This window comes from Aquarana catesbeiana, linkage group LG06 (genome assembly GCF_042186555.1).
Source record: "Aquarana catesbeiana isolate 2022-GZ linkage group LG06, ASM4218655v1, whole genome shotgun sequence".
In the NCBI taxonomy this organism is placed as follows: domain Eukaryota; kingdom Metazoa; phylum Chordata; class Amphibia; order Anura; family Ranidae; genus Aquarana; species Aquarana catesbeiana.
Window position 1 is genome coordinate 392,993,371 of NC_133329.1, and position 16,242 is coordinate 393,009,612.

General features: G+C 44.3%; 1 protein-coding gene across 1 annotated transcript in view; it reads left to right on the forward strand.

Annotated features, from left to right (window-relative positions):
- Window positions 1-1,098: 1,098 nt before the first annotated feature.
- The window catches only part of LOC141147198 (sterol 26-hydroxylase, mitochondrial-like), a 48,547-nt gene continuing 33,403 nt past the window's right edge, over window positions 1,099-16,242 (forward strand). Inside the window, exons 1-4 of the mRNA XM_073634353.1 lie at window positions 1,099-1,770; window positions 7,283-7,473; window positions 10,940-11,139; window positions 13,664-13,861. Coding sequence (XP_073490454.1) covers window positions 1,417-1,770; window positions 7,283-7,473; window positions 10,940-11,139; window positions 13,664-13,861 — 943 coding nt within the window. The 5' untranslated portion in view covers window positions 1,099-1,416. The remainder of the gene's footprint in view (window positions 1,771-7,282; window positions 7,474-10,939; window positions 11,140-13,663; window positions 13,862-16,242) is intronic.

Consider the following 16,242-nt stretch of genomic DNA (forward strand, 5'->3'; position numbering starts at 1 on the left):
ACTTTCCAAAATGGAGTCATTTGGGGGGGGTTTGTACTGCCCTGCCATTTTAGCACCTCAAGAAATGAGAAATAAATAAATTCCAGTAAATGTAGTTTGTAGACGCTATAACTTTTGGGTAAACCAATATATATATATACGCTTATTGACATTTTTTTTTACCAAAGACATGTGCCTGAATACATTTTGGACTAAATGTATGACTAAAATTGAGTTTATTGGATTTTTTTTATAACAAAAAGTAGAAAATATCGTTTTTTTTCAAAATTTTCGGTCTTTTTCCGTTTATAGCGCAAAAAATAAAAACCGCAGAGGTGATCAAATACCATCAAAAGAAAGCTCTATTTGTGGGAACAAAAGGACGCAAATTTCGTTTGGGTACAGCATTGCATGACCGCGCAATTAGCAGTTAAATCAACGCAGTGCCAAATTGTAAAAAGTGCTCTGGTCAGGAAGAGGGTAAATCCTTCCGGGGCTGAAGTGATTAATAACCCTTCATTTACTCTAATCAGCCTTAATTAACTCCCTATTCTCCTCCACTTAATTATTATTTTGCTGTTTTTTTTCTTTTGTTCACGTCTATTTTATAAATGATAAACAATTAAAACTTTTTTTTTGTTTGCTTTGTTAGTGAATATTTTTACACATATATATTAATATATATTTACACATTTCACATTAAAAAAGCGCTAAATTTAAGTTGTTTTGTTTTTTATGTAAGCTTGTATAATGTATTTGTAAATTGACTGATGGTATGATTATGCCATTAATGTATGCATATTTGTCTATTTGTTTAATAATTTTCCAATAAAATTAAGATTGATAATACAAAGGCAAAAAAAAAGAAAAAGAAAAAGCGCTAAATTAAAAAAAAAATCTATTTATTTCATTTGTAAATAACTTTTCAATGCTTTTGTACCATTGCCGACAGCTGAAGTTAAAACAAAACAGCTGCGGCAGGTATCGGTAATCGGTATCGGCGAGTACTAAAAAAAAAAAAGTATCGGTACTCGTACTCATTGTAATAACAAAAATGGTATTGGTGCATCCCTACTTTATACCACTCTGGCATATTCCCCTTTCTGTTTTCCTATGCTTGTATAATGGAAACTTGTACTCCTACTTTTGGAAATCTCAGTAAAAACTATTGTAAAAGAAAAAAGGAATTCTACAGCTACAGCTTTCTACAGCTCTCCGTACTGGCGTTTTTATATAACGTCTGGTGAGTCCTAGAAGGGCTGCTTAGCGCTGCAGTTACAATGTCGTTATGCAATTCCTGGCTGGGCTCAGCCTTCTGTGTGCTTTCCTCCACCTCCAGCAGTTAAAGTGTTAGAGGGAGTTCCTGGCAGCTTATTCCTGTGTTTGCATTGTGTAAGGAAGGAGCTGTGCAGTCGGCCTTCACACCGCTCAGAAGCCATGATATCTCATTTCTTCAGACCCTGGCTGCTGGTATTGAGCCGGTCCAGGGGCCAGGCCTGCAGGGTAGAGTGGATACAGCACAGGCCAGTGAGCGGGGTAGGGGGGATACAGCACAGGCCAGTGAGCGGGGTAGGGGGGATACAGCACAGGCCAGTGACCTCGGTAGGGGGGATATGGTGCAGAATATGGGGGGTGCAGCAGCACAGAGCGGTGAGCGGAGCAGCAGCAGCTGGAATAACAGAAGGGAACAAAAAGGTAAAGACGTTCGATGACTTACCTGGCCCGTCCCTGCTCACCAACATCTACTGGCTCTTCCCCCGGGGGTACATTCTGTATTCACACGAGCTACAGGTAAGTCCAAAAACTGATCTCCAAATATATGGTGCGTCTTCTTACCATTTGAATATCTTGAAGCACTTTGTTCCTTGATCTCATTGCTCCTGGTTCAGGCCCCTAGGAATAAGGATGAGCTCCGGCGTGTTCGCACACCCACGTGCAGAGCCCGCCAGGAATTCGGCATGGCGCTGCGCTAATCACAGGCAGTGAGACATTGTCCCGATGTGTGGCTGCAGAGACCGGGAAATGTCTCACTGCCTGTGATTAGCGCAGCACCGTGCCGACTCCCTGGCGGGCTCTGCGCATGGGGTGTGCAAACACGCCGGAGCTCGTCCATACCCAGGAGCAATGTCAAATCGCCCGGCTATTGCCGGCAACGGCACTGTCCGAATCGGTGCGAAGCCGACTTTGCAGCGCTGCACCGATTCCCAAAAGTAGTTTCTGTACTACTTCGGGGGCGATTTGAATAGACATCTGTGCGGGTTCATGCACAGTAAGGATGAGCTCCGGCATGTACGCACACTCCATACACAGAGCCCGCCAGGAAGTTGGCACAGCGCTGCGCTAATCACAGGCAGTGAGACGTTTTCCCTATCTCTGCAGCTGCACATCGGGACAATGTCTCACTGCCTGTGATTAGCGCAGCGCCGTGCTGACTTCCTGGCAGGCTCGGCACGTGAAGTGTGCGAACACGCCTTAGCTCATCCTTACTGTGCATGAACCCGCACAGATGTCTGTCAAGTCGCTCCCGAAGTTGGACTGCATTGCCGGTTTGAAATCATGCGAGTTCAGCCGAGCTCGCACGATTCCAAACCCGCCCTCAATGTGAACCTGAGCTTAGTGTTTTTTTTTTTTTTGTTTTTTTAACTGCTTATGGTTGACCTATTTGGGCCAGGCTGTTTTTTGCGTAGCACCACTGCGTTACTTTAACCACTTCGGAAGATTTGGCTGCTCAATGACCAGGCCATTTTTTACGATACGGCACTGCGTCGATTTAACTGACAATCGCGCAGTCCTGCGACGCTGTACCCAAACAAGACTGACATCCTTTTTTTTTCCCCACAAACAGAGCTTTCTTTTGGTGGTATTTGATCATCTCTGCGGTTTGTGTTTTTTGCGCTATAAACAAAAAAGAAGCGACAATTTTGAAAAAAACTCAATATTTTGTACTTTTTGCTATAATAAATATTCCCAATTTTTTTTTTTTCTCAGTTTAGACCGATATGTATTCTTCCACATATTTTTGGTAATAAAAATCGCAATAAGCGTATATTGATTGGTTTGCGCAAAAGTTATACCGTTTACAAAATAGGGGATAGATTTATGGCATTTTTGTTTTGTTTTTTATTTATTTTTTTACTAGAAATGGCAGCGATCTGCGATTTTTTTCGTGACTGCGACATTATGACGGACACATCGGACACTTTTGACACATTTTTGGGACGACTGACAATTACACAGCGATCAGTGCTATAAAAATGCATGGATTACTGTATAAATGTCACTCGCAGATAACACTAGGGGGCGATCAAGGGGTTAACTGTGTTCCCTGACTGTGTGTTCTAACTGTAGAGGGAGGGGACTGACTATAGGAGATGACAGATTGTGGTTCCTAGCTATTAGAAACTCACGATCTGTCTCTCCTCACAGAACAGGGATTTGTGTGTTTACACTCACACACGTCCCTGGTTTGTCCCCTCGCAGTGCAGCGCGCGCCTGCTATCCCGCTCAAGGCGCCAATGTACAAAAAAAAAAGACCAACAATTCTGGAAAAAAAATACAGTTTATGCCAGTGGTTCTCAACCTGGGGGTCGGGACCCCCTCGGGGGTCTAATGACGATTTGCCAGGGGTCACCAAATCATGGGCTGTTCCTGGAGCCTGTGGCCTCCCAGCAGGGCTGTCCCTGGAGCCTGCGGCCGCCCTCTTAACCTCTTCGCAGCCGCCCATTCCGTTTTTTCGGCATTGCTGGGGGGCAGAGACTAGAGGTCAGCTGACTGGTGAGGAATGTGAAGTGGGAGGCACTGGAGGAGACCCTACCTCCTGATTTCGGCATAGGTGTCACTGCCACAAGACACCACGAAGTCTGAGACGCAGAGAATCCGGAGACACAGTGTGTAACACTACCTGTCATTATAGTTGCCATTAAAAGTCCCCACTACAGTCCCCAGATTAGCAGATGACCTTGATCAGGAGCACCTAAGCTGGCTGATCAGAACTGCCCCCAGCATTGCCACTCATCCCATTCCCCCCACCCCCCCACCAAGGAGTAAGAGAAGGAATAAAAATAGAGAATACATGGAAGGGAGAGGGAAAAGAGGGTGAGGAACAAAGGAAAAAGGGAGAGAAAGAGTAATGCCGCGTACACACGACCGTTTTTTCCGTCGGAATAAACTCTGGAGGTTTTTGCGACGGAGTTCCGCTGAAACTGTCTTGCCTACACACGGTCACCCCAAAGTCCGACCGCATAGAACGCTGTGGTGTACAACACGTACGACGGGACTAGAAAAAGTTAGTTCAATAGCGAGTAGCCAATAGCTTCCGTCCTGCACTTGCTTCAGAGCATGCGTCGTTTTTGGTCCGTCGGAACAGCATACAGACGATCGGTTTTCCCGATAGGAATTGATTCCGTCGGAAAGATTTAAAACATGTTCTATTTCTAGGTCCGTCAGAATTTTCGAAAAAAAAAAAAAAGTCCGATGAGGCATACACACGATTCCGTCTGACTTTTCCTGACGGAAAGTCCGACCGTGTGTACGCGGCATTAGAGAACAAGAAAGACGGCTAGAGAGAGGGATGGGGGGAAAAAACAAGCAGTTAGGATAGAGAGCGATAAAAGGGAAAGAAAGGAGAACAAAGAAAAAGAGTGGTGAATCCTAAAATGTACCATAAGGGGTTTTAATATTGTACGAGTGGAAGGGACTCAGGGAGAGCTAAATGTCCGTGGGTTAGGGGCGCAAATTACTTGTCTTGCCTTGGGAGCTGACAACCCACACTACGAAAATTTTACTGTTAGGGGTCCCCACAACTTGGGAAATTTTATCAAGGGGTCATGGCACTAGTAGGGTTGAGGACCACTGGTTTAGGCCAATATGTATTCTGCTACATATTTTTGGTAAAAAAAAAAAAAAATCCCAATAAGCCTATATTAATTGGTTTACGCAAAAGTTGTAGTGTCTACAAACTATGGAATAGATTTATGGAATTCAATTTTTTTTTTTTACTAGTAATAGCGGCGATCAGCGACTTATAGCGGGACTGCGACAAATAAAAAATAATAGGTGATCAAACCCCATCAATAAAAAAGCTCTATTTGTGGGAAAAAATGATATAAATTAATTTATATACAGCGTTGCATGACCGTGCAATTGTCAGTTAAAGTAACGCAGTGCCATATAGCAAAAAAATGGCCTGGTCATGAAGGAGGGGGTAAATCTTCCCGGGAGGGCAAGCGGTTAATGTGTACTGTTTTCGTATGTTTTTTGTATGAGAAAAATGAGATATGAAAGGCTGCGATCAGAAACAATAAAGATGCTTTCACACATGATCACAGGCGGAACTGTTGTGACTCCGCCCCGTGATTTAAAATGGCTGCGTTTGCGATGCCATTACTTCTAATGGAACCCTAATCACGCCGTGAGGTAGATCGCAACGTGCAAAGCTGTCGCCTAAAGAAAAAAAACACGTGTGTTCCTTTTTGAGCGGCCAGCGTCGCGCATTGCAATTGCAGAGCGATTGGGGTGCCATTAGAAGTAATGACATCTTAAACTCGTCCTGCAGCCATTTGAAATCGCAGGGCTAAATCACCGACCGGGGCCTCTGTTGTATGAGAATTTTCGCACATTATTCCCATTCCCGGTTTCGACTTGCTGTGAAACATCGTGGAAAACCGGATGATCACTTGGCCAATTTTCTTAGTGTGTACCCACCTTTTAGTTGGTTTATTTAGATTACTTATCTTAAGCCGGCCAAAGAAGGATCGAAATTTGGCAGGTTGAGCAGGAACTTGCCAAATTTCGATCCATCCTTGGGCTGGCTGGTTGTACTGAAGTCGATCTATTGACTAACTTTAGTACAACCAGCCTGTCTGTCTGTCTTTTTTGTGTTGATGGGGGAATCAAGTGATTTTCTTTTCCTTTAACCCATAGTTGAAGGAAAGAAAATTGCACAATCTTTGGCCAGTCCTACATCTGAGCTCCAATGCTTGGGCACTAACTTGGTGATGTCACATATGCTGTATATTCATATACACTAAATTACCAAAAGTATTGGGACGCCTGCCTTTTACACACACATGAACTTTAATGGCATTCCAGTCTTAGTCCGTAGGGTTCAATATTGAGTTGGCCCACCCTTTGCAAGTTCCCTTTTCGGGTAGGGACCTAGGATCCTTATGGTGTAGCAAAAATATGACAGTCCTTGGTGCTAGTTGTCCTACACGTGGCTACTTCTCCCATCGCCACCCCTTCAGGCCCTGCCAACCCTCCTGGTTGCAGCTGCCTCTCTCTCTCCTGCCCATACTTCCACAGTCCACTCTTCTGGTTCTGCACTTATCCCAGACTGCTCTCTCCCAGTCCTCTCAGGCGTACCTCCCAGTCCTCCTGACTGTGCCTCACTCAACTTGTTGTTCCTCCCTGGAGACTTGTCTGGCAGTGTTCTTTCCTGCTGTCCTCTCCTTGCTCCCGTGCCTCCAGTCCAGGATACCTCCACATATTCTCAGAGGGTCCCGTCTGCACCTGAGCCCAGGCCCAAGGTCACCCCCTCAGACTGGGGAGCTCCCTCCAAGGCCACAGACAGCCTAGCACTCCATCTCCAGCTTCCTTACAAACAACTCCTCCCCAGCTGGGCTGACCCTAGGTATTTAAGGAGGCCTGCCCCCTGCCAATCCAAGGTGGAGATTGGCCAAGGCTCCTCAGAACACCCCAAACAGCTTCTCCTCCCCTCTCCACCTCTCTTTCCAGAAAGTACCAGAACATTCTGGAAAGAAGTGGGAGGTCCTAAGGATGCTGCTTGTGAGTCATCAGCTCTATACTAGGCCACTCCCAACCCAGATCAAAACAAACAGGCCTAGCTACCAGCTAGGCCTGCCTAAATTGTCCTACTCTTCCAAAAACCCTATTGACATCTATCTAGCAACCTAGAGGGTGCCACACAAGGATGACAGTTACAAGCATGACTCCCAAAGGCGGAGGCATGATGGGATTTGTTCCGCAACAGCTGGAGGGCCACAGGTTGAGCACCCATGTGCTAAAAGAAGGAGAGAGCAGAGTGAAATGAGCCAATTGCTGTGCTTCAATCACAGGCTGGGGGCAGGTCATGGCCTGGATGAACTCCGATGGATTGGGAAAAAGGAGCAGTGGTGCCACTAGGGTTGGAGTCATCTGGTGGGGTAAAGCATGCTTTGTGTTTTGGGAACTCCTTCAAGAATAAAGCCTGCAAACAGCAGATGAACACTTCATTTATTTTATTATTATTTATTATATTATTATAATCACAGCTCTTCCCTGCCCTGTGATTCCTGTGTTGCAGGACATATTCAAGAAAAAATATGGGCCTATATGGAAATCCACTATTGGAATGTATAGTACAGTCTACATAACAGATGTGGATCTCCTGGAGACGTTGCTGAGACAGGAGGGAAAATATCCAAAGAGGGTAGACATGGCCCTCTGGAAAATTCACCGGGACTCTAGGAACCTGGCCTACGGCCCTTTTACTGAGTGAGTTGATTGACACTAAGCTATAAATGGTTATGCTGGCTCTTTGCCATCTGTAGGGGTCTAATCATAACTACATTGTTGAACATAGCACATTATTTATGGATCTAAATAGATGAAGCTCACACATTGGAATGAGTCACAGGAGTGGCTTTTCCCTTGGTCTTTCAAGTACCTACAGCTCTGCGTGGTATTTCAATTAGAGAAAGGCAGTCTAAAAGGGTACAGCTACTACAGACTCTTATATCAGGGCTTTACTCTCTATTGTTTTATTTTGTAAAGTGCTGCACAAATCATGCTGCTATATATTAATCCTGTATTATACACTATATTGCCAAAGGTTTTGGGACACCTGCTTTTACACACACATGAATTTTAATGACATCCCAGGCTCAGTCCGTAGGGTTCAATATTGAGTTGGCCCACCCTTTGCAGCTATAACAGCTTCAACTCTTCTGGGAAGGCTTTCCACAAGGATTAGGAGTGTGTCTATGGGAATGTTTGACCATTCTTCCAGAAGCACATTTGTGAGGTCAGGCACTGAAGTCGGACAAGAAGGCCTGGCTCACTCTCTAACTAATTCATTCCAAAAGTGTTCTATCAGGTTGAGGTCAGAACTCTGTGCAGGCCAGTCAAGTTCCTCCACTCCAAACTTGCTCATCCATGTTTTTATGACCTTGCTTTGTGCACTGGTGCGCAGTCATGTTGGTACAGGAAGGGGCCATCCCCAAACCGTTCCCACAAAATTGGGAGCCTGAATTTGTCCAAAATGTCTTAGTATGCTTACGCCTTAAGATTTTCCCTCGCTGGAACTAAAGGGCCAAGAACAACCATACACCATGATCCCTCCGTCACACCAAACTTTACACTTGGTACAACGCAGTCAGGCAAGTACTGTTCTCCTGGAAACCAACAAACCCAGACATGTCCATCAGATTTAAAAAACAAAGGTAGAGAAGTCCAAACACTAAGGGCAGCCACCATATGAGAACAGAAGCCAATTTCCTGCAAGGCTGAAAAAACAAAGAGAGAGGCGCCTCTAGGTATAGGATTTAAGAACAATTTATTAACACATAAAAGTGGCAACTCACATGTGTGAAGTAGAATGTAGACACATTATAGAAATATGGTCCCAAAAGAGGGTAGAGGGTAGGGCAGACTGTCAGCTCCTGTGTTCCATCGCTGTAGCGCTATTGCTCGTCTGCCGTACCACACGCAGCGCGCATTCTCAGGAAACGCGTCGCATCCCAGGGATGTCATCCTTCCACACCATCTCTCCATCTGTGCATCAAACCTCGTTTTTCACCACACGAATGGCTTTCCACACTACAGTGACGTGCAGTGAGCAATAGCGCTACAGCAATGGAACACAGGAGCTGACAGTCTGCCGATGAACCTCTTTTGGGACCATATTTCTATAATGTGTCTACATTCTACTTCACTGCCACTTTTATGTGTTAATAAATTGCTCTTAAATCCTACACCTAGAGGCGCCTTTCTCTTTGTTTTTTCAGCCTTGCAGGAACTTGGCTTCTGTTCTCATATGATGCCTACCCTTAGTGTTTGGACTTCTCTACCTCTACTAGTATATAGACTTTTATGGACTTTATGATACACTTGTGGGAAAAAGATATACAATAAAACCTTGGTTTGCGAGCATAATTCGTTCCAGAAACATGCTTGTAATCCAAAGCACTTGTATATCAAAGCATTTTTTTTACAGGGTATAAAAGAGAAGAGAGGCACTTCTAAGTGTAGCAATAAGTTGCTAAATGTTGTACCTTCATTAAATGTAACCATATTGCTACACTTAGAGGCTCCTCTCTTCATTTTTTTATACTCAGTTGTGACATGACGCTACTCTTATATCAAGACATCGCTTGTATATCAAGGCAAAATTTATTAAAACCTTTTGCTTGTCTTGCAAAACGCTCTCAAACCAAGTTACTCTCAAACCAAGGTTTTACTGTATTTCTAGTGTTTGCACCTTTTTCCCTTTTTTTTTGTCCATCTGATTGCCAGACAGAACTGTGATTTGTCACTCCAGAGAACACGTCTCCACTGCTCTAGAGTCCAAGGGTGTGCTTTACACCACTGCATCCAACACTTTGCATTGAACTTGGTGATGTAAGGCTTGGATGCAGCTACTTGGCCATGGAAACCCATTTTATGAAGCTCTCTATGCACTGTTGTTGTGCTAATCTGAAGGCCACACAAAGTTTGGAGGTCTGTAGCTATTGACCCTGCAGACAGTTGGCAACTTCTGCGCACTGTACGCTTCAGCATGCACTGACCCCGCTCTGTCATTTTACGTGGGCCTACCACTTCGTGGCTCAGTTGCTGTTGCTTTCACTTTTGTTGTAATACCACTAACCGTTGACCATGGAATATTTAATAGCAAGGAAATTTAAGGGATGGACTTATTGCACAGGTGGCAATGCCACTTGTTACCGCGCTTGAATTCACTAAGCTCCTGGAAGCGACCCATTCTTACACAAATGTTAACAGTCTGCATGCCTAGGTGCTTGATTTTATACACCTGTAGCCATAGGGGTGATTTGAACACCTGAATCCAATGATTCAGGTGGGCGTCCTAATACATTTGGCAGTATAGTGTATTAACCACTTCCCGCCAGCGATATACCCGAAAGACTGCTACAGCACGGGCCTTAATTGCCGGGAGGGCGTCAATAGACATCCTCCCATGCATGCGCTGCCTGCGTGCCCCCCTCCGATCCCGGCCCCTTACCACGTGATCAGCTGTCAGCCAATGACAGCTGATCACGTGATGTAAACAGAAGATCGGCAACCTGCTTTTTTTTCTGCTCACGCTGATAGCGTGAGCAGAAAAAAAGGAGCCAATCACCGGCTTCTGTCAAAGGGAGCTCAGTCACTAATATTGAGAGCCACTGCCTGCCTCATCTGTGCCCATCAGTGCCACCTCATCGGTGCCACCTATCAGTGCCCACCAGTGCCATCTCATCTGCCCATCAGTGCAACCTTATTAGTGCAGCTTAATCAGCGCACATCAATGAAGGAGAAAAATTACCTGTTTGCTAAATTTTATAACAAAATATAAAACTGTTTTATTTTTTTCAAAATTTTTGGTCTGTATCTTATTATTTTTTTTTTTTTTTTTTTTTTTAACAAAAAAAAACAAAAACCCAGCATTGATTAATACCAGCTTTGATTAATACCAGCATTGATTAATACAAAAGAAAGCTCTATTTGTGGGGAAAAAAATTATTAACATTTAATTTGAGTACAGTGTTGCATGACCGCTTAATTGTCATTCAAAGAGTGACAGCGCTGAAAATTGGCCTGGGCAGGAAGGGGGTTTAAGTGCCCAGTAAGCAAGTGGTTAATAATAGTTGTTAAATTGTGATTTTATATAAATATTAGAAAAAAATATATATATATTGCACTAATAGACTGGGCAAATACTTCTATGCTGTATCCGTCTCCGTAGGGAAGGCCACCACTGGCACACGCTGCGCACTGTGCTCAATAAGAGAATGCTGAAGCCTGCCGAGGCCGTTCTATACACCGGGGCCATCAATGAGGTGGTGACCGACCTCCTAAAATCACTGAATGACCTGAGAAAAGAGACGCCCTCTGGAGTTATGGTGAACGACATCGCCAACGTCTTATATCGATTCGCATTTGAAGGTGAGGCAGCCATAGGTAAAATTAAGGGATCACGCCGATGACCACACAAAAAGTAAGGGAAAGGCCCCCCAGCAAAGACATATACAGTGGGGGGAAAAATTATTTTATCCCCTGCAAATTTTGTAAGTTTGCCCACACACAAATAAATGAAGGCTCTATCATTTTTATCATAGGTGTATTTTAAATGATGAGTAAAATAAGTATTTGATCCCCAAGAAAAACATGACTTAGTACTTGGTGGAGAAACCCTTGTTGGCAAGTACAGAGGTGAGACGTTTCTTGTAGTTGGTGATCAGGTTTGCACACATCTCAGGAGGGATTTTGGTCCACTCTTCTTTACAGATCTTTTCTAAATCCTTAAGGTTTCTTAGCTTTCTCTTGTCAACTGGAAGTTTCAGCTCCCTCCATAAATTTTCTAAAGGATTGGTCTGGAGACTGACTAGGCCACTCCATGACCTTAATGTCCTCCTTCTTGAGTCACTCCTTTGTTGCCTTGGCTGTATGTTTTTGGGTCATTGTTATGCTGGAAGATCCATCCATGACCCATCTTCAGGTGTTCTGGCTGAGGGAAGAAGGTTCTCATCCAAGATTCTACAATACATGGCCCCGTCCATTGGCCCCTCAATGCTGCAAAGTCGGCCTGTAACTTTAGCAGAGAAGCCGCCCCATAGAATAATGTTTCCACCTCCCTGCTTGACTGTAGGGATGGTGTTCTTGGAGTCATAGTCGGCATCTGTCTTCCTTCAAACACAGAGAGTTGAGTTAATGCCAAAGAGGTCAATTTTGGTCTCATCTGACCACAGCACTTTCTCCCAATCCTTCTCTGAATCATTTAGATGTTCATTGGCAAACTTCAGATGGACCTGTACATGTGCTTTCTTGAGGAGGGGGAAATCGCTGTGTTTGGATGAAGAAAAATGCTGGCTATGACCCTAAGAACACCATCCCTACAGCCAGGCACGGAGGTGGAAACATTATGCTTTGGGGCTGTTTCTCTGCTAAGGGTACAGACCAACTTTGCAACATTGAGGGGCCAATGCATGGGGCCACGTATTGTAAAATCCTGGAAGAGAACCTTCTTCCCTCAGCCAGAACATTGAAGATGGGTCGTGGATGGGTCTTCCAGCATGACAATGACCCAAAACAAACGCCCTACACCCTGTGATACCTCCACTGCGCTTCTGAATAAGTGAAAAATGTATAATTTAAATAAACAATAGCTGCCACTTAATATGTAACAAATACGTGACTGAATTTAAACCTCTAGAGATAAGTGGAGTAAATAGTAGAGTTCAAATTAAAAAAAATGAAAAAATAAAAATAAAAAATAAAAATGTGCTAATAAAAGCAATGATCAATTTAAATGAACAGTAAAAGTATATATGTGTGAATATTGACAATAATACCCTCATTGCGTCGTGCTTCAGATGCTTGCTGTATAGCCACGCCCCAACATTTTACTCACTGAACTGCAACTTAATTTATAACATTTGTATCGTGTTTTTTTCTGGATTTTTGGTTGATATTCTGTCTCTATCATTTAAAATACACCTATGAAAAAAATTATAGATCCTTCATTTCAAATGGGCAAACTTACAAAATCGGCAGGGGATCAAATAATTATTTTTCCCCACTGTACATCGTTAAAAATTCAACAGAGGTTGCAACTCTCCTCTACACTTCCTAGAGCAAACTTTGTGGTTATTTCATAACTTCTTTAGGACCTTCAGCTGTCTCACTCCTCTCCAATGAAGTACTAATTTCTATAGACTTAAATATGTTTTCATTTTCAGTCCTTCATAAGCCTGCTAGAGATTTACAGTGGTTGTAAACCCTCACTTATCTCCAGTGAAGTGACTGGCTTCAGGTGATGCACAGCGATGATACAAATCCTCCTACATAAGTTGTACCTGTCTGTCTGCAGTCTTCTCTTCTCTACATCCCTTCAAAGTCCAGAATTTATAAAGCTTGTCTTAGATTTCAGAAAAAAAGGGGGCGGTGCGCTGAAGTTACTCTGCCTAGCTCAGTGAGGAGAGCTCTGAGAGCTGATTGGAGGAAAGGGACACCCCCCCCCTTCACACAGGAAGAGAGCTGTGGCTGTCAATCACAGACTGTGTGTTGGAGCTCCCTCCCCTGTCATCTTTCTAACTTCTTGGTGTCAGGAAAACTTGTCAGAAGAGATTCATACTGATAGCAGAGGAACGAGGCAGCAGACCAACAGACACTTGGTGCTTTGGATAGAGACAAGTACACACTACAGAGGGATATGCTTTGTTCATATTTCATGTCTGAGGTTTACAACCACTTTAAAACACATGCAGTAAAGGAAAAGAGTTGTGAAAGAGTGACTTTCTGTAGTCATACTTGGGGCCTGGTCACCTTATGGGCCTTGTGGCATTGTGAAACTTTGCACCTCCTCTAGTTTAACCTCCATAACAGGCCCCCAACATGTCTGCCCTCATACTGCATAAAGCAATCCTGTATTTAAATCTGTATATATCTCTCTCTTCTGCTTTTCCTCCAGGGATTTCGTACATCTTATTTGAGACCCGTATTGGCTGTCTGGAGAAGAAAATCCCCCCGGAGTCTCAAAAGTTTATTGACTCTATTGGAGCCACGTTGAAATATTCAGTATATGTGGGCATTCTTCCAGCCTGGACCAAAAATGTTCTACCCTATCACAAACTCTACCTAGAGAGCTGGGACAACATTTTTAATTTTGGTGAGTAGTTTAAGACTGGAAATTAAAGAAAAAAAACATGTTGATCTGTGCAGGGACCCAATCAGAAAGCAACATTCATTTGTCTGTTGTACCGGATCGCTGCCAAGTACCATGTGACCACCGTGACCAATCACAGCAGGTCACATGACAGTTGTACACCATGTATGGCTTCCTTTCGTGCCATCCATTGTGTACAATTGTGTTACTACCTGTGATTGGTCAATTTGATCACATGGTACGGACAGGGCCAATCACAGTCCATCTGTATCATGTGACTTTGAACAATCGCAGATCATCACAACAAAATAAATTTGAATGATTCTGTTTCATTCAGTAAAATGCTTGCTTGTAGCAATGTAATGCACTGCTATAGGCAAACATAATATGTAAGAAAAAAATTATTATTCTTGCCCCAGTGTGTTAAAAAAAAATTTATATATAATATAAATTATGACTAAAAAAATACAACTTCAAAAAACCCACCATGACTCTTACTAAATACCTCGGATTGTCTGCTTTCCAAAAAAAGTGTAATTTGGGGGATATCTGTACTGTCCTGAAATTTTAGGGCCTCAAGAAATTAGATAGCCCGCCAGTACATCAGGATTGATCGATTTTAACCAGTTGCCGACCGCGGCACGACGATGTACGTCGGCAGAATGGCACGGGCAGGCAAAAGGACTTACAGGTACGTCTTTGCCTGCACGCGGGTGGGGGGTCCAATCGGACCCCCCCCCCCCCCCCGGTGCCTGTGGCGGTCGGCAAATCCTCCCCGGCGATCGGTGGTGAGGGGGAGGCCATCCATTCGTGGCCCCCCTCCATTCGTGGCCCTCCCTCGCGATCGCTCCTGGCCAATGGGATCATTTCCCTGCCTCTGTATTGTACACAGAGGCAGAGGAAATTATGTTATCTCTCCTCGGCTCGGCATTTTCCGTTCCGGCGCCGAGGAGAGAAGACTGGAATGTGAGTGCACCAACTCACACACACAGTAGAACATGCCAGGCACACATTACACCCCCGATCCCCCCCGATTACCCCCCGATCACCCCTCCCCCCCCCCCTTCACACTCACACAGCGTTTTATAGCATCAGGGACCCCCATATACTACCTAATAAATGTTTTAACCCCTTGATTGCCCCCAGTTAACCCTTTCACCACTGATCCCCGTATAACTGTTACGGGTGACGCTGGTTGGTTCGTTTATTTTTTATAGTATCAGGGCACCCGCCGTTTATTACCGAATAAAGGTTTAGCCCCCTGATCGCCCGGCGGTGATATGCGTCACCCCAGGCAGCGTCAGATTAGCGCCAGTACTGTTAACACCCACGCACGCACCGTACACCTCCCTTAGTGGTATAGTATCTGATCGGATCAATATCTGATCCGATCAGATCTATACTAGCTTCCCCAGCAGTTTAGGGTTCCCAAAAACGCAGTGTTAGCGGGATCAGCCCAGATGCCTGCTAGCACCTGCGTTTTGCCCCTCCGCCCGGCCCAGCCCACCCAAGTGCAGTATCGATCGATTACTGTCACTTACAAAACACTAAACACATAACTGCAGCGTTCGCAGAGTCAGGCCTGATCCCTGCGATCGCTAACAGTTTTCTTGGTAGCGTTTTGGTGAACTGGCAAGCACCAGCGGCCTAGTACACCCCGGTCGTAGTCAAACCAGCACTGCAGTAAGACTTGGTGACGTGGCGAGTCCCATAAGTGCAGTTCAAGCTGGTGAGGTGGCAAGCACAAGTAGTGTCCCGCTGCCACCAAGAAGACAAACACAGGCCCCTCGTGCCCATAGTGCCCTTCCTGCTGCATTCGCCAATCCTAATTGGGAACCCACCACTTCTGCAGTGCCCGTACTTCCCCCATTCACATCCCCAACCAAATGCAGTTGGCTGCATGAGAGGCATTTTCTTTGTCCTCCCGAGTACCCCTACCCAACGAACCCCCCCAAAAAAGATGTTGTGTCTGCAGCAAGCGCGGATATAGGCGTGACACCCGCTATTATTTACCCTCCTGTCCTGACAATCCTGGTCTTTGCATTGGTGAATGTTTTGAACGCTACCATTCACTAGTTGAGTATTAGCGTAGGGTACAGCATTGCACAGACTAGGCACACTTTCACAGGGTCTCCCAAGATGCCATCGCATTTTGAGAGACCTGAACCTGGAACCGGTTACAGTTATAAAAGTTAGTTACAAAAAAAAGTGTAAAATAAAAAAAAAAAAAATAAAATATATAAAATAGTTGTCGTTTTATTGTTCTCTCTCTCTCTCTATTCTCTCTCTATTGTTCTGCTCTTTTTTACTGTATTCTATTCTGCAATGTTTTATTGTTATTATGTTTTATCATGTTTGCTTTTCAGGTATGCAATTTTTTTTAT